This window comes from Homalodisca vitripennis, chromosome 2, assembly GCF_021130785.1.
Source record: "Homalodisca vitripennis isolate AUS2020 chromosome 2, UT_GWSS_2.1, whole genome shotgun sequence".
In the NCBI taxonomy this organism is placed as follows: domain Eukaryota; kingdom Metazoa; phylum Arthropoda; class Insecta; order Hemiptera; family Cicadellidae; genus Homalodisca; species Homalodisca vitripennis.
In genome coordinates, this window is record NC_060208.1 from 141,631,882 (window position 1) to 141,659,656 (window position 27,775).

Sequence of the window (27,775 nt, forward strand, 5' to 3'; positions counted from 1 at the left end):
CTTCAAAACCTGTCTGAATAGTTTATCAACCAAGCTCTATTGAATGCAACTGGAATGTATATTTCCAGAGGTACTGTTTCATCGGAAATACTAACAGGAACTCAATTAAAACAGCTTAAAGCTTAAAGTGTAAATGTCAACTAAATTCTATGTATGATTAGAAAAAGTGCATTGGGCCGGAAAATATGATAAAGCTGTTTGATTTTCGGAGCAATACTGACTCTGAGAGCATCACGAGGGAAGAAATGGTAGCATCCAAAATAGCACGATCTGGACCAGCACAATGCTCAAGTACGAGTACAATGTGTCTGACAACACTCCCGGGGAATCTATGAATCTATGAGCTCCCATACTGTTCCAGTGAGACAGTCATGGATGTTTATATGGGTTCTGTGCTTACAACATGCACACAACTGGAATGAAGAATATCACGCAAAGTATAGTAACTGTCTCTGTTTAAGTATAAAATATATCATATTCTCAGGTAATGGATTCTGCTGTCTTTATCAAATAATATAAAAGGGTCAATGAAAAAAAAACTAGCATCGTCTCAAGAGAGTAAGAACATGTTACCACGTTGTATAAGTAAAACATATTACAATTTTGCTTCTTAAAGTTGAAAAATTATATGCTATGATTTTTTATAACGTTGCTTTTTTAACGCGTATTAAACTCTACGAAATTTTAAAAACTATTTTAATTACCAACATATGACATACTTTTGTAATGACATTTATTAGGATAACGAATGGACCTCGTAAATATAAATTAATATAGTAAAATCTATATGTCTATAGCAGGCAGTTTTAATACACCTTAATCATAAAAATTTCAATATAAAAATATTTTATATACAGAAAATATTTTATATTATTGAAATTCAAGAAAATTGCAGAGCACACACTGTACGATGAAGAAACCTGTTCCCAACACATTGGTGAGATCCGAACACTTATTATACAGAGATTGGTTAGATATTGACCCCGTAAAAAAGTATTATGGCAAAAATTTAATTTTCACGTCAACTTCTATAACGTCAACAAAGATGTACATGGACATATAATAGGGTTGGCGGAATACTTATACCAGTCTATTCCCCACTATTTACAATTATGGAGTGGAAGAACTATTTAAATGCAAAAAGCTCCTGTAGCTTTTTTATCTTTCATTTAACTACTGAAGATAATTTGGCTGCCTAACGCCATAATTAGATGAGAATAAATCAACATTATTGTATACTCTAAAACATTACATTCTTTAAAACTTGACACGATATTATACATTTGGGACGGATCAAACATTAAAAGACTAATAAAGTAGATTAATTCTTTCAGCCTTATGAGCAAGTCTAGTATTCAAGCTTAAAGCGTCCGCATGAAGAGCTGTGTGAGATCTTCAAGTCAAGAATCATCAGTCATAAACACAGTACCCCGTATTTAATGGCATTTGATGCAACAACTTTTTGTTCGGTGACAGTGTTCTGTATCAGTCACACATGTCATACAGTTTGGCACTTTTTCCCCAAACGACCCCTTCCCAATTTGTAAAGGCTACAATAGTTTTTGGATACGTATGATCTTAACTGGTGTAAAGATTTTAAAATAACTTTCCTCTTCTATCACAGTTAAGGTATTTCTAGCTCATAAACCTCGGTATTTTACTACTCGAAGTAGTATTCAATTTAACGTCCATGGGGGATCACCGTTGTAAGTTTGCTTACCTCATCAAGCATCATAGGAATTATGATAAAAAGAAATTTAAATTCATTCATTTATGATTCATTTATGATTGATTCATTTATGATGATTTATGATTTAGGATTCCATACAGTATAACCATTACAGACGAGTTGTCATGGAGAAAAATATATTACTAGCCACAGCCATCGGTAAACAACATGACGTACAAAGTTCTCTAAATATTTTCAAATACTTTATCGAAAATACAATTAAGTGTTATTAATATGCGAATAAACAGGAGAACATATCAGTTTAAATAGTTCATGGAACGAGTTATATACCACATCTCTCACTATTAATTGAAAACTCTGTCTTCAAATTCGTGTTAAATTAACGTGGATCCTCATATTTTGAGTAACGGAAACTTCATTTTAGGGGAACATTTGTCAGATGTAAATTAAAATTACGTCTCTAATACACAAATACATGATTTATGTGACTAAAAGACCATAATTAAATTCTCAAAATAATAGAATTTGTCATTATAAAAAGTTACAAATATAAATAAGATGTGTAATCCCAATGCATAATCTGAGAAGGGATGAGATAATACATTAAAGAGGTGCATAAATGCCAGCTATTAAGATGATATTGATTAGTGGAGAATGGACTGGCAAGTAAAACTCGGTCTTTACAGTAATAACATTAAATAAATGATAAAAAAGGCAACAGAGCTAGGCATGCGGCTGAGCACAGGAGCACAAAAGAATTACCAGATTTGCTACTACATAATACATGAGTTTACAGTCATTAAGTCCACATCAGAAGTTAGTGATCTTGCAGGAAAGCGTTTTAAGGTCTGAAACTAGAGAGAGAAAACGAAAGAGGGAGAGAGAGGGCCTTAAAAACGATAATTAAGAGAAATTATCGTTTTTAAAGGTGTGATTATTCGTTAGAGAAAGGTGTGATTTAAACATAACAGTTTCTATACTATGCACGAATTGTAAAAATTATTTTATGTTTTTCTCGTAAATAAAGGCTGAAAAACACTCAACAGAATCATTGTCATAGTATTTATTAATGAGCGCTTGCGTTTTAACGTTTAAATTCACCCATTGTTTAAAACAATAAGATTAAGAAAACATAATAGGATAAGATAATATTATAATACAGCAAGGAATTACTAAAGAAAAATAAACTACCAATATAAAACTAAATTAGTGCATGTCAACAAATTTCAGATTACTAAAACTTGTAAAAATTTTATAATATAGGTAACATCTTTAGATTTAACTTTAAAAGTTAGCATAAGTAACAAGTGTAAACGTTTTATTTTTGTATTTCAACAAATGTGAAACTTAATGAACTAAAAATATATATGGTGTATTAGTATGACAGAAAGTATATCAGATTTAATTTTAATAAGATTGTATGGTTTATGTACATAGAATTTCCAAAATTTGAAAATAGCTTTAAATACCCAGTAAAAGTTTATATAATTTTGTACCCCGTATAATTTATTAGTCTATATAACATGAACATTTCTTAGCTTATTAATTTATGAGTTTTATTATCTAAGTAAGTTTCATATTAATTTCAGTAAAAACATTAAATATTATATAATGATTTTATTGTCAATAATATATTAGGAAACATTTATATTTGTTATTTTTATATATAAGTTGAAAGTTTTTAATTTATTTACAGAACAAATAAAGTTACATAAATCATAACTTAGTTTACCTGAAAACATTTCTATACCTTTTTTTAACGTTTTGGAAACGGAGGTGTTATGTAGCGAGAACATGCTTCAAACAAATATTCGAAAGCAACTTCACTACAAAGGAATAATAAAAACATTTTTAAGATTCGGAAAGTTTTATTATGGATAAAATGTTGTATTTTAATTCCAACTGAGTTTTATTACTCAATTTATATTTCATAAAAGGATACTGTAAAGAAGCCATAGCGTTGTTTGCGTAACAGGAATGCACACAGTATTATAGATGGTTGTTTTATCTGGTCTTGTTTAAAATTACCAAAAATTAAAAATAGGATGTAACTTTGTGAATTTTAAATGCTTATTGGTAAAACACGTTACATTAAAAAATTGTTGTGGATTTATTTTCTAGTAACTTTGTGTTATTTATGCCAACTTTAAGTAATAAATTAAATTTAAATGCGTGGTAGGTTTTTTTATTATAATTATAACTAATGGATTTGTTTTTACGATTTATGTGATTACTAACGCACTGGAATTCTTAATAGAAAACTTGAGAACAAGAACAATCGCCTATTGAAAGAAAATAGAAGTATAAGAAATAAATGAATAGGTTAACTAACAACTCAGTACAAATTTATAGTAAGAAAACCTTCCTTCTACAAATAATATTCGTAATCGTGTGTGAAATAGAAACTATCTAAAATGCTGATATAGATTTTCAACTAATGATATCACAGAAAGGGTACAAGATAATAAATTCATATTTAACTATTTCCGTTTGTAAACAGTAAACAATAATATAATAAATCTAAAGATTAAAGTGTCTTATCTACAAATTGTGAATACGTCGTTTGAGTTATTTATAACTATTTACAGAGTTATACACAAAAGAAGAGGACAAGAACTGAACGGCTACTCCGGCCGTCGGTCTGCCTCACGTATCATACCCTCATCTCGTTCATCGCGGCTGCGGGCACTTTTAAAGCACTTTTAGGGGGAGTGTTTGTGGTGGGCGACACGTGGTTACCGACCATAGGTGTCATTTCTGGTGGAGACTTGCACTTCGGTGGAGGTGGTGGCCTGGGAAGTGACATGTGCATGGTGACTGAACCGTTGGGAGGGGAGGAAGCCAAAGGGTCATTGGATTTGAAAAGTGTCATATTACGCGGGAGTGTAGTCATCGATGGAACTCGAGGCGTAGCCGTGGGCATCACGTGGTGGTGTCGGGGCAGAGTCGCCACCGGGTGGACCATTGACGGGGAGGGCAGCGACTCATTGGAGGCTTCCCTCGTGACGTCCACAATGACACTGGCGGAGGGCCGATGGCTGTGGTGATAATGTTTAACCGAACCGGTTTCGTAGTTTCTCTGCTGCTGCAGGTTCTTGATCTCGAGTCGCGTCTTGTCCCGCTGGTAGTACACTCCGGCAAAGATGAGAATATTAAGCACCAGAAGAGAGCAGCCGATAGCGATCGTTACGCTGAGAGCTGTGGAGTAGGCTGCGTATCCAGCAGCCTCCAGACTGGCTAGCGTGTCAGTGCTGTTGGATACGTGGGGATTCACGTACCCCTGGTTGCCGATAACACTCACACAAGTGGTCACCATGGTCTCCATGGTGGTGATCGGTAAGACGACCTCGGCCACTGTGCCATTCACTGCAGGGTTTTGCCGTCTCCTGTAAATTATACTATACTTTATTAAGTGCAGTAAAAATTAGAAAACGCTAATTTTATTCGGTGTTTGTGCAGTTTGTTTTAAAACGTGTACCTGTTATTAAATATTTCTAGTTATTGCATTTTCTATGGATTACAGACAAAATTTATATACATAATGACTGAGATAGTCATTTTAATGTGACACTATAAGTATATTGTTTCTAAATAATTATAAGGTGGTATGATAATCAATCAGCTACGGTTACCACGGTAGCCGCAGCCTAGTAAGGAACCTCAAGCTTTCTTGCAAAGAATAGCTCTACTGTGAGTTATAAATTAAACTGCGTCTAATGCAGTATGTGGTAGAATTAAGTCAACCCTAATAAATCAATAATAAGGGGCTTCGCGTATATTCTCAGTGCTATAGCTATTTAATTTTATAAGTAGAGTGAGCCATAGTCTTAATAGTGACTGCGCAACCACCATTAATGAACGAGTAGGTGGATAATAAGCTCACAAAAATATAACTTTGCGGTCACCGACCACAGAAGAAGCAATGCTGATTGATGTTAATACGATTTCTCAATTCAACTCTAATTATAACCAGTATATCCTTTATACAGCGTATGTTTAATTCACCCTGTATTATTAACACCCATAGATTTAAGTACAGCATGAAGATTATTATACCCATATAACTACAATGAAAATGGTACATGACTATAAGTTGCTTTTAATATAGAGCGTGACAACACAACTTACTTTAATCAGAATTTTCTAAATTATAATTCTAACAACCAATTTACCCGTAATATAATTCACAGATCTTGATTTAAATATAGCATAAAAATTATTATTATACTTGTACAATTATAATGAAAATGTGACACAGCTATAATTTACTTTTATTATATAATGTAACAAACACAAATTAATTTGTTATACAGAAATGCAATGTTGTATCTTAATATAAAGATTGATTCCTATACTATGAATAGCACGATTTTATATTAATGAAGTTTATCACATTATGTTGTAATTTAAATAGCCATAAATTTTTCCACTCATAAAAACATTTCTAATAAGATTAAATATTTATTCATTAAGAACCCACCTCTTCTTTAATTTTACCCCATACATGCATTTTAAATTATATTTTAATAACTTTATGAATTGAATGCATTTGTATGGTAACTATATGTTATATTATTAGGCATATATTATTTACAATAAAGAGAAAACGTAAAAATGTCTATTGTTGGAGAAAGTCTGAATTTCCCTATATTTATTCCCTTTAAAACTTGTGTTTTTATATTAGTATGCATTTGGACGGTTAATGTTGTTTTTTTTATTCCTTCATGTACGTAGAATAAATAATTACCGACTTCAATATTTCTAAAGAGCGTATTTCAAACAAAATGTTTCTTTCAACTGTTTGTTGCAAATATAATTTATTTGCATCAGTTATATATATGATAAAATATAGTACGTTCAAATACCTAAAGTCATCAGTCCTAGAGAGGGGGTCTGGGCGTACAGGTCCGTCGTACAGGCTGGCATCTCCATGGTTACGGAACAGATTATGCCTGGCAGCAGCATCCTCCATGCCTGCACGGTGAAGTTCCGGGATGAGTCGAAGCCAGACGGAGAGCTGGTGCGCCCGAAAATGATTTTTCATCCTCGGTTTTAAGCCTTTCAAAATAATAATGTTAAAATGATAAAGTACACAAAGCAGTGTTGCAACAACGGTGTATAAATATATTTTCAATGGGGGTTTTTAAACGTGATTTAAAATGCATTATTCAGATACACGTAAGAAATGAATGTAGGTTTAAGGTTATATATATATATACTCTTAAAATGTTTACTTCAGGTAGTGTTCACAAAGTGAAAGCTACTGCTATTTAAAGTAAGATAGAAAAGTCCAAAATTACAATTGTTAATATATATATATATATATATATATATATATATATATATATATACTGTACGAGTATAATGTATGTATATATATATATATATATATATATATATGTGTGTGTGTGTGTGTGTGTGTGTGTATGTGTGTGTGTGTGTGTGTGTGTGTTTTCATAACCGTTCTAAGGTCCGTAATTTTGGACATTGTAATATAAAACAATGGTTATCAAGATACCGTTAAATTTGCATCTAAGGTGTTTATCACAACTGGAATTGGTATTGATATAAATTTGAAAAAAGAATTTAACTTCAAGGTAAGCGTCGATATAATAAATGTGCATATAGGATACATGAAGTTATGTAGACTTCAATAGAAGAAACATATTAACATTCGAAAACTTATTTAGTTATATTTCTCTGTATGGTAACACTATACACCACAATTTAACTTATAATCAATACGAAATTTAGTCAAATTTCGTATCAATAACCTATAACAGAAAAGAGTGACATATTTTTTATTTAATTTTATGTACAAATAATGCTGGAACTTCATAATAATGTTACCAACAGCTCATGTGTTAACTCAACTTTTGTGTAACGTACAGCGGTCCATCACACCCCGGTGACACACTCATTAGTTACATGAATTTAATTGAAACTTCTGAGAGTTACTAGTCCATTACGTGATGATGTTTCATTTTGAGCCATTTATATAATAACTAGTACAGTAATCAAATCTGGTTATTGAATGAGTTTTGTTATTAAATGACATATAGAATTATAGAAGGGAGAGTTAAGCAATAATAGGGATAGTTTATATTTAGTTATTTAACTAATTATTTACGTTTTTTATGAACAGAAGAAAATTTTTACTTTCGAATCATCATATATTACTTTATGTGAAAAATAAAATTAATTATTAAAATACAATAAATATTGCATTCTATAAAAGTACTAATTACTGTACTACGAGATTTTTTATTAATTAAATTGTTATTAATGTAATTTCTAAGATGTTGTAATAATTTAAATAGATATAAATAAACAATTCCCTTCAAAAATATAACTTTAGCGATAAAATATTATTTATTTGAGTACCACTCTTTAATATTCACCATACAAATATATTTTAATATTTCTATTAAAAGCATTATTGTATTACTATTTAAAATTATTATGTAAATAAAATATTATACATTTCCGTTAATTTTCTATTCCTTAAATCCACAGAAGTTATTAAAATTGTTTATTTACGTTTGTAATAAACATTTTAGTAGTTTAAAATGCAGAAAAAAGAGTAAAAAAGGCATAGGTGTAAAAAGTCTGATTTTGCTAATAGTTAAAACCTATGTAAAATATTACAACGTTACTAAAACTAAATTAAAATAAAAATAAAATATAATAAAATATTTGACTATAGTACGAGACATATCATTGTAAGCCTCGGTTTCGTAGTAAATAAAATGTCGATCAATGCACGTAGGTCCGATATATATTATTCAATTTTGCATGTGAGTAGAATATTAGTTCCTTACAATAACACAATCATACGCATATTTTATTCATATATCTAGACAATTAATTATAAAAAACAATATACTTAAACGGCCTACCTTTAAATTATACGTACGTTACTATAAATTGAAATGGAATAACCGCAACATATTTATAAAAAAAAGACGGATTGAGATAAATTATAATTGATTTCTTTAGGTTTAAATACAAAAACTCTATGTAACATACAAGAAAATTACATTGAAAACATAGTGATGAAGAAGCCAAGATAAGACAATAATATAAAGAAAGTATACATAAGAGAACCAAATAAGTATAATTAAGAACCAACACCAGGGAGAAAGGAAGTAACGGAAAACGACAACATTAAATAAAGTACAGTTTTTTTGCACACACACCGCTGTAAATAAAAATTTAATATGTCGATTATTTTCCGTGATAGGTGATAGGTTTCATGTATAGGTTTGTTTTTGTGGCGTTGAAATTTACGTAATTAACTATGACTTTGCTTATTGATCGCTTGTTTTCTGTTTTGATGTGAAATGTTTGCAGCTATTTCAGCGTCTTAAGTCTTACGTTTTAGGGTTTATATCTGAATATGAGAACAACTACCTGTTATACATTATAAAACATTCTTATTTCAGTTTCTACCTAATATAACGGCGGCAACTGTCCATAAACCAACCTAATATCAACAAGAAACCGTGAGAAACATTAAACTGTTGAGCTATAAATGAATAAGCTCAAGACGCTACAGTGCTGTGAAACTGCAAGGTGAATTATTTCAAGCAGAAGATATTAGTTAAAAACCGAATGTAAGAAATATAAAACACTTGCTAAATTAATAGTTTTTGCAGTAAAAAGATAGCTATAATTTTAATATTTGTAAATTGATTTTACTTTTCAATACAGTTCTCTTCTCACCTATTTCCAAATACTTCTGGTGAACAGGATCATACTCGTCCCACACAATCGATCTAAATCTGTTTCTTTCTTTAGAGATTGGTAGTGTCATTTCTTGTTTCTGAAGATCATTGGGATTCCTGAAATAATAAAAGAAAAATACATTTACTACTTATTAAAATCCGTTCAATACGTAAAATTTAATTTTTTAAAGTCATATAATTAAAAATACAGCTATACTGTTTTATAAAGAAACATATTATTAGCAAACTTTAAGTTGTAGTGTATTAGCATATTCACATGGAATTATGTACAAGTTTAAATTTAACTTTTTCCACGGGACTTAAAGAAATATAATGAATTTATTGTTGCTTTTAAAAACATAATTATATAAAACCTAGACATATTCTTTATGCTCATAGAATAATTAATTTATATAAACGGTGTTTCACGTGATGTAAGCTGCTTGGGAAAAAAGTTAAAAAACACGAAAAAAGAAATAAAAGTTCGCATAACATATGTTTTATCACGTTTATATTTATTGTCAGTATGTACAGTTGCGGTCTTATTTGAATAAAAATAATAGTTTTATTCTTATAATCTACAGCATGGAATTTACAATAAGTTAGTACATATTGATATTTAGTATTTGCTTTACGTAAAGTTCCAACAAGACAAAAATATACAAGGCGAAATAAAAAACATGTGTGAATAGATTGTTTATTTTCTACTTTGTTTACCATCATTAACTATATATATATATATATATATATATATATATATATATATATATATATATATATATATATATATATATATATATATATATATATATATATATATATATATATATAATAAGATTTATGATTTGTCTAGCTGTAGCCCAAGGGATATAAACGTTTTCTCTTATAATATTTTCTCTTACTAGTTATTTAATGCTATTTAATTTGTGAATATCCTCCGTAAATCCCATGTCAAAATGAGTAGCAAACTTACGTGTAATATTACAAAATATTTTTTCATCGTTTTTACAATCAGTAAATGCCTAGCCTATTTATGTCTTTCGTTCTTCCTAATAAACTATTTATGCCTTTCCACATCTTCATTATATAATTCATTACAGTTGAGAGGTCGGTTTTTTAGTATAGTTCTTTCTTATTGTAATTTTACGTGTACAACTACTTCTAAAAATATGCATACATAGTTCTATGCCTAGCATTTTCCGGATCATGCATTCATTTCAACATATAACTGGGCGTAATTACTTCTTTTTATCGTACAGTATGGTGTTACGTGGTAGAAAACATATAAGGCTATTAATTCTGAGAATAGCATGTATGAATTTTTCCAGTACCAAATCAGTATGTATAGTTTTCTATGCCTATATTATTGCTTTAATAAGTGTTTTGAACTACCAGCGAATATCCTTACATCAAATTAAATACGTACAGTTACTTAAATGGATTAAATATATAAAAATACAAAGTGATAAATTTTTTACTATGTATCATTATTATACCCTTTAAACGTACACATTGTCATGTATAACAAAACAATTATTTTTATGAATATAAAATGTTAGAAAAGAATTATTATTACTAATTTACAGTATAAAAATATAAGTGTAAGATACTTCTCCACATATCATAATTTGAACATACCCTGTCCTCACGAAGTTTGCGAGATACGTGATGACAGACTCGCACAGTGCGACTTCAGACTTTGTGTAGTTTTTCAGGAAATGTGAGAACCCTTCTACAAGAGGCGCTCCCAGGAAGTAGGTCAACTCGTCACCGTGCACTGTTCCAAGCCTCTGCCAACACAGCATTACTGGGATTAGTCTATGCTGCCAACAACATGCCGTCGCGTCGTCCTTATCTAATGGATTTTTTTTATTTAAATACATGTCGCTTAAAACTTGCTCTTTTAAACTTAAATTATTGCGTAAAACAATATTTGATAGAAGAAATAAAGAAGGAAAATCTTTAAGTTACTACAAAATTTTGCAAACCTCTTGAAAATAGTATATAGAGGTAAAAAATAAAATCATCTCAGTAGTAGCATATTTTGCATTTTGTAAAGATTTAAACAAATAAATAGGATCCTTTTCATATTTATATGGCAATGCTTTAATATTAGTAATGAAAGTACGATTAAATGCTACCATGATATAGTATATACGATGAAGTAAGCTCATAGTTACATTTTAATTTAATTTAATTATTATCTAAATGCATTCATTATTTAACTAGTATCAAAGCGGAATAAAATATAAAGATGGTATAGCTAGTTTTGTAGTAATAAATACCTGTGGATAATCGCCATCTTTTGTCTGGTAGTCAAAAACGTAAAAGTAAGACTTTGTGTTAGCCTGAGGAGAAGTCTCGAGGGTAACTGGTGTACTCAGCAGATCCCCTGTCTGTACCACGGGAGCCACAAACTGGGCATCACTTAGTGCCCCGACAGTAGCGTCTCTCGTATTAATCGGATGTACCACAGTCCTTTCCCAGTCCGTGTACTCATTCACCACAGTCAGGAATATTTCCGACAAGTGATATACGTACGCGTTGCGCACATAAGTTCTTAAAATCTTGTCTCGCCTTTCAAAGTCAAAACCACCTTGGATATCGGTCGAGGAGAATCTCCAGAGGGCTTCACTGGTGACGACGCCGAATAATAGATCGTACCGGTTAGCGCCCATTGACTCTCCACTTCTTTTAACGTTGGAGTTGAGTCCTTGCATATCCGGAAGGAAGTGAGTGAGCAAGTCCTCCCGGAAGTCAGTCTTGATCACGACCCCGTCCACGCTGGGGCCAAAGGAACTGAGATAAGCGGGGGCGGGGACATCGTTCCGTATCAGGTCCTGGAGTGGCACATCTCGAAGACAGTCCACGATCTCTTCGTGATCCCTGAACAGATCCTCTGGTACGGTACAGTTGACCTGTCGAGCTAACCTCATAGCCGAGTGAACCGGGTCCTCAACTATCGCCCAGGAGCTCAGGGCTGACCCCGAGAGAAGCACGGCTCGATGGAAAAGTCCTAAAAAAACAAAACACCATATAAATACATCTTTATTTATTTATTTTCAATGCATAGGATAAATCCCCATCATTACTAAAATACAGTGTTTTTATTTAATACTTCGTAACAACTTATAGACTTTTATCGTAACAACTTATATTTCAGGATTAGTATTGTGTAATCCTATTTCAATGAATTAAAACATTTGGATTTTTGATTACAAAGAAATCTGGAAGTAGTCATGTTCTCAAATAATAGACTGAAGACTATAATTCAGTTATATTGGTTCAAATGTAATAAAGGTAAATGGTGTATTACTAGACGAAAAAACAGAACACAGTATATAACCAATCATTTATCAATAATATATTTGTTGAAGAATAAGTACCTGCTTCACCAATTGTAGATGTCTCAGCTGCCGGTCAAGCATAGTTACCTATGCAATTCTAACTTTGGAGGTAAGAAGGTATTTCAGACCTTTGTGCCCGTTATACAAAAAGTAACAAAGAATCATTAATACTACGTTACGAGCCTTGCAAGTAACAAAGACTCGTTAATACTACGTTACGAGCCTTGCCATCATGCATATACCTCGTATTGATTGTTATCGTAACTCATAGCTAAAATCAATCTAACAACGATACGGCTTTATATTAGTTACGTGTTAGGTTAGTTACTATACAAAATCAATTTGCTTTTACAGATATTTCATCGTCAAAAAACTGGTTTAACCAAATTATTATTTTTGGTAATTGTTTACTACTTTGATATGTTGTATTACAAGGTAAATACAATAATTTATTGTCTTTTCCAATAAATAATTAATGTTTCTTGACCCAATTACCAGTAAAGTCAAAACATGTTATAATTAAAGCGTTTTAGTCACGCCATTTATGAGATGAGATTTATCGATAGGTGCTTCATTATTGAGACCTCATTCTTAAGTTTTTACCTGTAAAATTCATATTGTCCTCTTTGATCAGATTGTTTGGAAAATGTTCTATATTGATTTTAATTTTTTATTTTATGGGAAAGTAGTAAAATACAAACCTCTTGAAAAAGATATTGGTTGTGACGTTTGTGACACTCCCTTCCGTTACCCATGTTTCACCTTTGTTAATTAATCATGAAATATTACATGGACATGCAATTTGGCGTGTAATTTGCTCCAGGATTAAACTTCAATCAAATAAGGTATTACTATAAATCCGATTACATTAGTGTATAATGAATTCTACTGTAATGCCCCTTTTCATGCAGATAAGTACTGAAACTAATGTTAATCTGACGTACATGTATACTAAATTGTATTTTTTTTCATTTTTGTTGCGAAACTATGCTTATAATTTTATTATTGATTATATAAAAAAATATTTAAGCACATTTTAACAACCTTTGGTAATGGAGGTTTAAAGTAAAAGGACTATCTTTACCTTAAATTTTGGTAAAGATTACCTGGGAAGGGGTAATCGTAAAGTGTAAAAAGCAAAAAGGGGTGAATTATTTATGGTGTGTGAGCATGTCGAATTGCACGAATTAATATAAAGGCGTAAAAACTATGAAATTGTTAAAAATTGAAAAACGGTCATCAAATTTAATAAAAAAACACGATTAGTATTGTTCCAAATGAAAAATTTATACACCAAATGCCGTCATATAAAGGACCATTTATAATAAAATGTGGATAGGTAATGAATAATTTACATAGTTACAGAAAAACTGTACCTAACATAAATTCACGTTTAGTTATTAAAAGTATCAAAAGCATAGAGATTGACCATACAAAAATTAAGTTTTAAGTAAAAAGTATAATATAAGGCATTAAAAAATTTTTTTTTTAATATATAAAAAGATATAACCAGGCAAAACACGTGAGAATACCCCAACTCCTGGATTGACGGGAAAACCCAGTTATATAACTAAATCCCGTTTTTCATGATAACATGACTAAGACAGCACTCCTTTCTGTTGTGTATTTAACGTAGGATGTGTAAAGGAGGCAGCCCCTATCCTCAAACCCGTCAATTCTGAGGATCATCAAGCACTGCCATGGCATCAGTATCTTATTGTAATAAATTAATATAACATATGACTTTAAAATATAACAGCTTTATTACGGACAGACCTGGCATGACCGTGGGGGACATGATAAGGAGATGAATGCAGGCCGCTCCGGTGCCATGGCCCATGAGTGTAACACTCCCTGGGTCTCCACCGAAGACTGCGATGTTCTGCTGCACCCAGTGGAGAGCTGCCACCTGGTCCATCAGCCCATAGTTTGCTACTCTAGCCTTAAGGTGTGGGGCTGCGTTAGCATTCAGGAACCCTATTAAATAAGATTGTCATTTTTACTGTATATTAATGTAATATATCACGTGTTAATTAAATATGGCTATGGTTCTCTTATAACCAGACGACTTACTAAATATTTTTTGTTAATGTAGTACAGCGATTTTTGAAACTATCACACCTTGTAATTTAAACATCGATTTCTAGGCAAAAAAGTGTTGAGTTAGGTGCTTCTATTAAATGCGATATAGGAAATTTATTCAATAAAATATATAGAATAATAAATGTATTTTGGGAGGTTGTTTCTAGTAAAGTAATAAAAATCAATATAACAACTTTTATAACTGGATTGGCCTATGTCTCGTAGTGTTTATGTTGAAACGGTTAACGCCACAAAACGCTCCTTTAGTGCAACAAGTGTCATAAAATACTCATACTATACTATACTATACTTGTTCAAAAAGTAAGCTTGTAACATTATGAAAAATTAAAGATGGAAAACGTGCTTTTAATTCATAGTGTATGAGTTGGAGACATGGTTGAAGGCGAAGTAATATTTCATAGTTAACATTCATGTTGGTTTCAAAATTTATTTACTGAGTGCTAAAACCCTCAAAGCGTTCATACATATTTACTAAAACGCTTTATGGAAGCTTTATATTGTTTATCAACATTTCTATTAAGTACTCGCTGGACTAAAGGTATACGAAAAAAATATTGCCTTAATTATCCTAGGGATTCGAAAAGTTATTACTAAAGTTCTGAAGAAGAATTTTACAAAATGTGATTTAACATGACATTAAAACAATAAATTTAGTGTCATTATTATTGCTGTGACAGTTTTAGATTCAGTTACTCACCGTTCCATTAAACAGTTACCTCCCTAGAGAGCAAACTGTTTGCCATTGATCAACACAACTTTTCATAATTTCAGATCAATTAAGTTAGTCGTATCTTTTTAAAACAACATCAAGTTTGCAGCATAAATCACAAAATGTTAAAACATTATTCTTGTGAACAGTACAACAAACCTAATCATACATTTAAGTCGGAATCTGATCAGGATTACACAACTGTGGCAATATCTAGCTGCTTAATGGAGTTATCTCCCATTCTATTTCAGATTTTTTACGCAGTTGCAGATGATGCTTAGTAAACAACAATTCATATAATACATATATTCTATACCTTATAAGTAGTATGTATTTTCATAAGAATTGAGCAGATACAAATATAACACAACTGCCCATTATCCTAATCAAGATTTTCAAAAGGAACATACTGCTTTGAAGGCTTCGAATATTCAACATTACTTAAAACAACACACTGGAAACTGGAAATAATATCATTTACGAATTTAATTATATCTTCTTACTTGCCACCCGATGTAAAAAATTGTTTGTTACATCAAGAGATATAATATAAAGTTAAAAAAAAAAAAACTAAAACATTACCGTCACTAACAAAACTATCAGAATTGATTATTGATTATATTATTACTATATTGATTAGGTCTGCTTCCCGAAATTACTAAGTTAACTTAGATGGAACTTGACTATTGTTGCTGATGGTGCAAATCCTGGATATTTCGATAAATTTCATATTTTTTATTTAGATTATTGTAGGAAGACAATTATACACATAATATTTAGTAAGTTAAAGTAAATATATTAACAATAACTAAATGTATAACTGAGGCGTTAAAGAATAAATCAGTTGTTTTCTTACACAATATTTTGTTATGTTAAAAGACAGTCTCATGTAATAACGCACTGTCATTACAGAATACAATGCATTATTACATTGCTTAACAAAGACAACTTACCAAGAATGCCAAGCCTGTAGTTTAGAGTGACTACAACGATGTCAGCATAGCTGGCAAGGACACTTCCGTCGTAAGGATTTCCGGAGTTCCAGGAATAAGACTCTCCGTGAATGTATAGCAAGACCGGATGTCGCGTTATCCGGCCACCGGCTACGTCTGTCAACATGACACATGAAGTTTTTAGTGTCTGAGTTGTCAGTTTCATTCCACAAGAAACATTATTTCTTCCTTAGTTGAAAAATGTATTAATATTCTTCAGCTATTTAAGTGACATATCTTCTGAGTTGGTAATATATATTAAATTGTAATGTATGCATTAAATATATATATATATATATATATTTTAATTACTTCGTGTAATATTGTATATGTCTATCCTACGAGCTACTCAATAAATTATTAAGCCAAGTACAGTAGTTTTTATCAATTAATATCTTTTACAATTTGTCAAAATAAATAGTGCATTAGGTACCAATGTACCAATGAAAATCACTATTGAATAAGTAAATTTTAGCTAATGTCCGCTAAGTCGGGAAATATACAGTTATAACTAGCATAAATTATAAATTCTACATTTATATATCTTATTTTGTTGACCTATTTTACGCACGTTGGATACTTTTTTACTTTTAAAATTTGATAATACTATGAACCACGAAAAAAACTTCAAACGCATGGTTTGTTGTCTGTTAGGTTTTGTAAAGATATTTTTAAAATAAAATCCTAATAAGGTTTTACAACTGTTATAATATAATTTACTAAGCATTACCTACATTATATCAAGTTAATATATTTAAGTTATAGAAATTTAGTATTTTAACGATAACATTTTTCATACTATACGTTGTATGATGTGCTCGAATAACGAAGGAAGGTAGGCCTCTTATAAACCCGAGAGAATAAGCTCTCCTAAAACTCTAAGGAAATACGGTTTAAATAAAAGATAAAGTCTTAGGAAACACAATTCAAGATTGGTACTAAAAGAATCAACGAGACTCCTGCAACTTAGATAAAGTGATTTATACAAACAAGAAGCTCTGATTTCAAATCAAATCAGTTCCTTGTTGTTTGATACCGTATTGTTTCTTGGAGCTTAAACCTGTTGATTTCATTTTAAAACATTTTGCTGTCATGAAATACCTACTTGTTTACTGTCCTGCTTACCAAATATTTAAATTTTAATAAAGATAATAATTGAAAAATGTCTTATTATATTAATACGACATGCATTTTATCTGTTTTGAAGTAATGAATTTTTAAAATTTGCATAATTTTCAAATACTATTGTCGTTTTATCTAAATTTAATTTTGTAAACTTCTCTGTTAATTCTAAATTCTTCTGTTTTACAGTTTTATATAAGTAATTGTGCAAAGTAAACTTTAACTGCACTTTTATAGACCGATTACCTTGTGCAGGTGCATAAATATTGAGGTATAAACAGTCTTCACTCTGGTTACGGAGTTCAGGGAGAAGTCTTCTCAGGTACCTCAGTCTTCCAACAGGCATGCGCAGCAATGCGGCAGTTTCGTTACTGACGTCGGGAAACTGTTGAGGGCACACTGGGCTCATTTTGTCTGCGACCAAAACACCCTCCCAGGGAGATGGGGTGCGAGTAGGGCTGAACCTGTTGCTCGCCACTGGCGGAGTAGCGTAAGGAACTCCCAGGAACGCTTCTATAGGCTTTAAGTGTTTGGAAGGATTCATAGGTTTCACTATCCCCTGCAACTTCCCGTAACGTGTCTGTACAATCCTTGTTAAAGTATTTCCTCCACCACTCTCACTGGACGTAAGGAACAACAACATCGAGAACACAACTCGCAGGAACCATAACGAAGGGCGCTGCAAGTTTACCATTTTGATTTGCCATTTTATTTCCATATCGTTTCAGATTTGTTCATCCCATGAATTTTATTTTCAATATAATAAAAATATATTAAATTTAGAATTTACCTATTTAAACTATTGCAAGTATTTTATAGCATTGCTAAACCAGTAAAATGTCCATATTTTACACGAGGTGTTGTTTATCTTCCTCTTCTTAGTTTAAAATATAAGTTAAACTGACTAATGTCAGATGGGACATCAAAACTCTTTGGGCACTGGCAAGATGTCTGGCTGTTTTCTTCACAAATCATCTCCTTCATTCGATCTGCAACATAAAACAAAATATTTAACTAACGTAATTATATAGCTACAATCTTTACAAATGCCAAACATATCCGTAGAACCAATACAGCAGCTTAAATGATTGTGTAAGAAACATTTCGTACACTGCGGCTCAAGAGTTTAAACGTTATCTCTATTCATGAAGTACCCTTTGAATCGGCTCAGGAATAGCCAGGAGGAAAGGAGCTAAGCCAACGCTGCAGAAAGAGGTCCTGCAGGCTCATTTACTATTCTCAAGAGAATAAGAGGTGAACTCGGACTGCACACGAATAATATATGACTTGTCCCATCCTGAGAGCTTCCCTTGGCGACGATCCACTGTCACATCTCTACAATGGTGCCTTGGAACCACATGGTTTTACTATTATTAGAATTTATAGAACATGAGTATAGTTTCTACTAAACAGTGAGGAACTTGTACATGATTTTTATTATTTGGTCGGTAATATAATATGTAAACAGTAAGTAGTATAAAAAAATGTTAAGTTGTTAAATTCTTCATTACGTTTGAAGTAGTATAGTAGAGGATCTGAGATGTAAAGTATAACGTAAAACGGCGTACTTTAAAATTTGCAGTGTTGATAAAGCATGATAACTGTAAATAATTAATAAATGCTTTATTTATCAGAAAATTACATAGAATAAATAGTTAAATTAAATTGCTTTAACTACATATTTAGCAAACACATATATTAATATCAATTTTTAGAAATAATTCTGACAAACATTGTATTCATTAGCTGTAAGACTGAATATTTAAAATCTTTTTATTTAATGTCCGATACTGCAGAACGTGTAAAAATGCTGATTTCATATTACACTTTTGGATAAAGCCTGATATATAAACCACTCTTCATTGAAATAGCTTGCCTGTCGCCTTATCTCATAATGTGTAAGTAACCCTCTGTAGTCTCATATTTTTATAAATAAAATGCCAAACGTAATAAAGGTTAATAATATATGTATTAATACGAAATGTCCTTTTGATCAGGACTCTCGTCTCCAATTTTTTGGGTTAATTCTTGACTAAGATTAGGAGGTAATATAAAATTAATATAATTCTTTCAAACTTAATGGTTCGTCTAGCCTGCGATGTATATCTATCTCTTCCAGGTCAAAATTATTAACTGGTTGTACTGCTTTAGCAAATAAGCCGTTAATTAAATGACTCCGATACCATAGTTCCCTTGGTTTTTCTCTTATCAGTAATAAAACATATTTGCTAGTTATATATTGCTTGTACTTTCAGAGATTCAGCATTCCGTCAACCAATTGCAGAGATAAACGAGTAACTTTGTAAATTTGAACTATCGTAATTATTATACTTCACCTTCACATATAAATATTAGACAATTTAAAAAAGGAAATAAATAAGTTAATTAATAAGTTATTTATGAGTCGTGTTTAGATCTATAAAACATTTTTGATATATATTATACTTTATAGAAAAATACGTTGATAAAAATCTTAAAAAGATTTAATCTTTTTATTTAAAAAGCCAAATTTATTTTACAATAATCAATAAACGCAGATTCTGATAAATTCAATACCTTATTTAATGATTAATTGAACAAGGAACTGTCTTGATTTGTCTTAATACTTTAAATAGCATGTTCACTGTTTTGCTCGAGAGTAGAATGTTCAAACATTTAATTTGAAAGGAAACATGTAGAAAAAATTTTTATAACATATTATTGTTTTCAGTCTCCACACTTGTGATATTTGAAGGGGATAAACACACTAATTGGTGTATACTATTTTGTTACAGTGAAGACCACTTTTTCAAATATATTTTAAGTAGCATTAATATACAACCATTATACCGAACAGGTTGAAGAAAAACCATTACATGCTAATCCATGTGTATAAAACTATTACAAGCAATAGTAAGCTAAGATTGGTTGTGTATGTCTTGTCAAATCTGTAACACTAGCTCACAGACTTGAAGATCCCCCTTCCACCCTCAAGTCTTCATCGATCGAGCAGTGACAGGCTGCGTCAAAGTTGTCATCGACTTCGTTTAGAGTCCACCTCTAGTTATATCCCTACGTTCTCCCAGTTTAGTTTCGCTAAGCCAAAACAATCTGAGAACGAATTGCATTGTGTTTTTATGATTAAAAAAGATTTGGAAACACGTTAATTTGTGTTTACTGATAATTGCTCCAAGAATGTATAAATACTTTATAAAGTACGTTTATTAACAATTAGTATGTTATTATAATTTAATTGGTATGAAACAAAGTCAATACTTAATATTTTTCTATTTATGTTTAACTTTAAAATGTTGTATTGGTGTATAATATAAAAAACTTATTTTAACCCCTATAATTGTTTTAGATATAATTTTACTGTTTATCCAAATATTGAATAAACAGTAAAACTATAAGTGATTTAATTATAAGATTAACAGTAGATTTTTATCTGTAGTTTTCAAAACATTGTATCAAACCCCGCACTTACCAAAAAACGGAGTAAGTGTTTGGGGACAGACGTGATGTCCAGAGCTGTTCTCCAGGGTGGAAAACAATAAGAGAAGATCCAGATTAAATGGAAATAAAGAGTTGCGGGACTAAGAGGTTTCTCTTTAAACATGTGGGACATGCTATATTACTTTCAGCACGGAGGTAACAGCTTGGTCAATATATGTCTGTCCCATAGGCTCTTTTAAGAGAGTAGACACTTTCTCGAGTTATACTCACATGAACATTCCGTATAATTTACAATCTTTATAACCACTGCAATATATTTCGCCCATTTCTTAGTCTTTGCCTTAAGAAGCTTTAAAAGAAAATCTATTGGGGATTTACCATTGTTTAATACATGTTTCTTTTTATGTTATTTAAACTATACTGATTCCTGTTTGCTTTATCTCATTGTCTATAAAAGATTTACATTGAATGCCTTAAGATGACAAATTTATATATAAAATTTTGAATTTATATGGAGATAAAATAATATCTCTGGTTCTTGTAAATAAGCTGAGTTTAATTTTGTAAATAATCTCGTATCATAAAATTAATTCCATTTTATAAGTGGAGATCTGGCCATTTAATATAACTCCCAAGATATCAAATAAAACCAGAGGGATACATTCTGTTTTAGGTGTAAATTTAACACATGTTTGCTATTATTTCAGGCACACACGAAGGCAAATTATTTCAAGTTGCTCATTATAGCTAATAATATTAACAGTAAACAGTTTCGTGAACAATTGTTGCATAATCATAAGATCGAAGATATTATACCATTACATTGTACTTGATATTTACATTTATAATATACTTTTGTTTTATAATTTGAAACCAGTTGACTCAGTAATATTATTGATTAAACTTGTGAGTTGTTTGTTATCAAAATGTTCTTTACAATAAATCGAAATGAGTATAGGATTGTTTTATAGGAGAAATTCAATCTTTTTACAAATCGCTGGTAAAATCTGTAACAAAAGTTAAATGGTATTTTTCTGTGTATTTTTAATTACATCATATAGGCTTATTATACTATTTACTTATATCATAGCACGACCTGCATGCTTATAATGTGTTACTAACATTTATAATTAATTACGGTTTTAAGAGGATTGTCAGTTGTACTTAAGTCGGTAATTTATGCACAAACATAACTAAAGAATATATTGACATTAAAAACTAAATTATTGGATTAAAAAATATAAGTGACAAAAAATAGAACAGAATAGAAAGATTAAATCGTTTCTGACTATTTTTAACATATCAATGTAATTAGATGAGAGATTAAAAGACCAGTAAGGAAACATCCAGTTTAAAGATAAATTTTTGTATTAATTTTGAAATATAAATATTATGTTACTTCACTCCTTGATTCGTGTTTATAAAAGGTTTTACTTCAATCGTTTTAGTAATTATTTTATAAATATTTTAAAATTGGCTTACAAATTTAATGCAATTACTCGATAGAAATATATCTTGTGTAAATCTTACAAATTCCAATATTGATGATATTTATCACTGGGCATGGGCCTCTTAATTATTAAAAGTACAATAACGTTTTTTAATATACGCCATTAATGAGTTTTGTACTCAAGTATTTTAATTATCATACATTGTTGGGTATTTTTGAAGGGTACTCTATTGTAATGTTGAATAGAAAAGGACACCAAACCGAGTAATAAAAGCAATCCTAATTTGGGGATGGGAAAATAGAAAACACCTTATCTAGGGATATTTGATACCAAATGATAAATCACCTATGTTTACATTTGGTCTTCTCGAGATTTGAACCCATGACGCTCTATTTCAATAAATAACTGTAAACTTAAACATAAAAATCTAAATTTTATAGAGAATCTTTAGCTTCTTTATTGATTTTGAAATTTATTTATTGGTACTACCCTAAGCTGTTATTCTCATATCAATATTAGCCAGATGATCAGTGTCACCTGGTATATTATTGTGGCGTAGGTGATACGGCTAACGAGCTATATAATATACTTTATTGTGCACAGAACCTTCAATCCCAGACTTAATGATCGCGTACCAATCTGTTTTAATAATACATATCTCTCCTGATAAATAATCCACTTATGTTAAAAATAAGAAACGATGTACAAGAAATGTATATCCATATTATGTATTCAGATTCATCAATGAACCACCTTTAATAAATTATTTACAATTTTTATATGTACGTTGTTGAATGTTACTCAAACAAATGTCATGGATAAGTTCGTTTTGTGGGTAGCCTTGCGGTATATGTAAAATCAGTTATCATCGATTGTTTAATAAAAGTTAGGTTTTCCCACTAAGAAGTTTCAAATAAATTGAACAACGCTTAATTTTGTCATGTAAGCCAAATATATTTGTTATTATATTTAGTTTAAATAGTTTCTTTATAGCCCTGACTTCCAATCTCAATAATTAATTACCCATTCCGTTATGCGTAGAGAACGAAGACATAGACTCATGTTCTTATGAAGAGGTCGTAAAAACATCAAGCCAGTGAAGAAGCTTGAACTAACTAATTATATACTATTGACGTCAAATACGCCTAGACTATAGATTATAGTGTAATCTAGATGAAAAGGTATTCCTGATTTTTAAATCCTTCGTATTTTCTCATCTCTTTATAGGAAAATGACTCCAGATTTCAAGAGGGAAGTGTCTCACACCAACATATTCCACACGTTGCATTGAGAGGTTAGTGAGCTTTAGCTAACTCATCATTTACATAAAATATTATCAGGGTCACTACCCAAAGAATTCATTCCAAGTCTTATATAATTACATGCAAAGATTCTTTATAAATTTTTGAGTCACTAATAGTTTTGTAAATATAATGTTGACCCAAATCTTAAGACTACAGATATGTGTTTAAAGGCCAAATTCTCTCCACACAGAGACCAATTGTCTTTGTTTATATTCCTTAATTAAGTGGAGGAAAATGCGATTCAAATTGCTTTTAGGGCGAATTAACTCACTAACATGCAAAACTTAAATAAAAAGTTAGTATACCAGTAATTAGACTATATCCACTGGTATTTTATTATTTATATTGAAACTAACCCCCGGTTATGTGTAAGAAAGAAACCTGTATTTTACAACTTTTAGTTAACTTGAAAAAAATTATGAAATTATATTGTTTTATTTCAAACATAACTATACCTATAAATTAGTATGCAAGTAATTTTTTTTTTACTAAACGCCGTTTTTTATTTTAGACATAAAAGTATTTTAAAACATGTAATATAACGCAATTAAAAATATTTGTTTTGCTATTATTCCTATTTTGTCATACCTTAAAATCAATAAATGAAAAGTCGTTCTATTAAACTTACGATGGTTCAATAAAAAAAACCAGAATATATATATATATATATATTATATTTATATACATATATATATATATATATATATATATATATATATATATATATATATATATATAAAACATTATTTTATAACACGTTTTCTGGAGAAAATTTTGTGTATACCATGAAAGCTCATTCCGAACCTCAAGAGAATTGTCGCTCTCAGTTCAACTTGTGCAGTTGAACTTCTCTTTTAAGATGACAAAGTTACTCTCACCCCTTTATGAAAAAATTCCATCTTACTCTACATTATTAAAGCAACAACAATATTAGTAACATAATAGCTATTATAATTTAAAAACTTACCCTAATATACCATTATATCAATATTTATAGCTATCTTATACTTGACCTTGTAAAACACATAAAAAAGTACTCTTTTTTCCTTTTTTGTATTGTTTTAGTTGTTCAGTATCATACAAAATTAAACTGAATCGAATAAAAAATAAGTGGTAGAAACTAGCGATACAAATTTTTATCAACATAAAAATAAAATATTTTACAATTTTAACCTCTTGAAATATACATTTACAGTTTATACTTAACCACTACAGTGTAGTAACATTCTAAGAACATTGTAGCTGTGTTTGTTTGTTCGAAGTAGTTTATTATTGTTTACGTAGACAGGAATACATAGGAAAAGTGTTAACACGAGAGTTTCATTCTATCATAAATTGGGTTTACTCATGTTTTGTAGAAGGATAGGTAAAATCTCACACGATATTGAAGTGCTAGTACTATAATGAGTTAGTCAATCATCGGATTAATATTCTTCTGCTCTGTAGTAAATAAGTTGAATACCGTGCATTGTTTTAATTGTTTTTCTGTCCTTTAAATATTTAAAAATATATCATTGTATATATTGATATTAAATTGCCAATCTATTATACGTAGTATTAATTTTATGTGTTCGTTTGATTTATCGAAGTAGAATACTTATCTCACAAAAGCTTTTTGATTTATGACGCGTTTCAATTCAAGTAATAACATTCTTAGCCTCCCATCTAGCTACTTATGCATGTCTAAATTTCCATAGATTATATTGGGCAGATTATATAGATTAGATTTGGGATTATATATACATATTATACATTGTGGCAGTATTAGAACTAAGAGGCTATTTGGGAATTCGGAATGGACCAAAAGAGAAAATTATCCCTTTACTTTTTATTATTAGTAAAATTACATACTCTATATTTCCTGACTTTAAATATCACTGTTGCTTAAAAAACTCTTATTAAACTATCCATTACTGATTATTGCAATAAATTATGATGATATACAAAGTGTTAATGTATGAATTAATATTTTCCATCTCCTATAATACCAATAAAGTGTAATTATGTAAATAAAATAAAAACTAGAGGTACACTATATTAAAATCTCCCTAAATGTACTTAGTCATCAGCCTAAAAGGTTAACGTTCATTACTTTTATCATTATTATAACATCTATTGTAGCTAATTTCAATAGTGTAAATTCGACTATTTAAAAAGGTACTTTTTAGCATAATAATCCTTATATGTAGTAAATAATAATTACTATGACTTCTAAAACCGGGTTTCTCTTTCCTAATAAACCCAAAAATTCATAATATCAATATAATCTTTATATCATTATTTTTAATACGATAAAATCTTAAAACATAACATGGAACACAGTGAACAATGTCAAAATAAAACACAATAGAAAATAATTCTTTAATATTTGATTTCGTCTATGAAGGTAATTTATTGAGCCCTGTTTCAAAACCTTGTTGGCTTGCCTCCGTACTTTGAATAAATGCAAATTACAACATTTTATGCAGTAACCTTAGTGAAAGAATTCAAATTATGATTATTTCGTGTCTATTCCATAAATCTTTGCTAAATAATAGAGTTGGTAAAACAGTTTCATTGTATTTGAATTAAAAATTTGTTAAACTTGTACTACACAAATGTCCTCAATATTACTTATACTTTATAAGCTAAATGGGAACCAAACTAGTACAGCCCCATTTCTGCGTGTACTATTTTTCTGAATATCCTTTAGGCTTTTCAATCAAGACGCATGTACAGGATATAAACCATAGCACAGGATTAAAGGATAAAATCAAAGCCACTACGATAATCCAAACTGTTCTATGGATCAGTATTCCAATGCTCTAGTTTGAATAAATATGGAAAGAGAGCAATACAATAGTGTTTGTAAAAATAGAATAATCATACCGCTGATTGTATCTGAAATCTAACGTCTTTAGCCAAGTCACCAATCAAGTTTCTAAATGAGGGGATATATAAAAAAAATAATAAGAAAAGTACATGGTATTTATAAACAAAAATGTGAATGTAACGTGTGGTTAGATATACTGAATAAGATTACGCCTGTATTCATGAATATTTTTTATGTAGAGAAGAATGAGCGGTATGACGGTGCATGTCTAATTATTGCATTTTGCTACTCGTCGTTGAAGCCAATAGGCTGACTAAATTCTAATTTCTATTACCTTGTGATTTAAAACATTGTTTTCCGTACGACTGTCTATATTTTTATCTCTCAATAATAAACTAGATATAGACTTTACATTTTGATTTAACATCAGCGAAACCTGTTATGTGACATGGATTGAAGCGGTCTCTCCTACCTTGTTTCTTTTTGGAATGTAAAGATGGGAAATAAATCATTAGGATTAAAATTTGCATAAAATATTTAGATTAAATAGGGTTAACAGTTTGAAAAATACAAGCTTACAATTATATTTTTTTATTAATAGTAAAAACCAGTAATATATAGAAAGATCCATTTTACCTGTAAATAAAAGCCGCGGGCACAAAGGGGCTGCAACCTTTTTGCTGTTATGAACAGTACAATTTTATTCGTAAAGTTTATAATTATTTTAATAGGCAGTTACTTACCTACGACTTACGGAACTTGCTTGTCAGTTTTTACAGTGGTTTTCTTCTCAAATACTAGTCGGATTTCATCCAAATTGTTCGTGACTACTTTAGTGACTGTGCTGTGCCGCGCGCGTTACACCGGTTACCCATGATGGGTCCGATAGGCCACCTAAAATGCAACAGTACATGCGTTCGCGAAAAGCAATATATTATTCTGAGGTTAGGTTATCGTGAGGTTATTATGAATCTATACACGATCATGTAGAAAATTTGTTGAAAATGTAGTTAGGTACATGTTACGTTGACGTTATTATAGTTACTAATTGATGTTCTTGTTTGACTGGTGATATTAGTGTGA

At 30.4% G+C, this 27,775-nt stretch overlaps 1 protein-coding gene across 1 annotated transcript in view; it reads right to left on the reverse strand.

Annotated features, from left to right (window-relative positions):
- Positions 1-2,738: 2,738 nt before the first annotated feature.
- Positions 2,739-27,775, reverse strand: part of LOC124354825 (neuroligin-4, Y-linked-like) — a 35,213-nt gene continuing 10,176 nt past the window's right edge. The window contains exons 2-9 of the mRNA XM_046805571.1: positions 17,937-18,679; positions 16,530-16,685; positions 14,541-14,741; positions 11,703-12,433; positions 11,056-11,207; positions 9,416-9,534; positions 6,556-6,748; positions 2,739-5,076 (exon numbers count right to left, since the gene is read on the reverse strand). Of these exons, the coding sequence (XP_046661527.1) occupies positions 4,344-5,076; positions 6,556-6,748; positions 9,416-9,534; positions 11,056-11,207; positions 11,703-12,433; positions 14,541-14,741; positions 16,530-16,685; positions 17,937-18,408 (2,757 nt within the window). The 5' untranslated portion in view covers positions 18,409-18,679 and the 3' untranslated portion in view covers positions 2,739-4,343. The remainder of the gene's footprint in view (positions 5,077-6,555; positions 6,749-9,415; positions 9,535-11,055; positions 11,208-11,702; positions 12,434-14,540; positions 14,742-16,529; positions 16,686-17,936; positions 18,680-27,775) is intronic.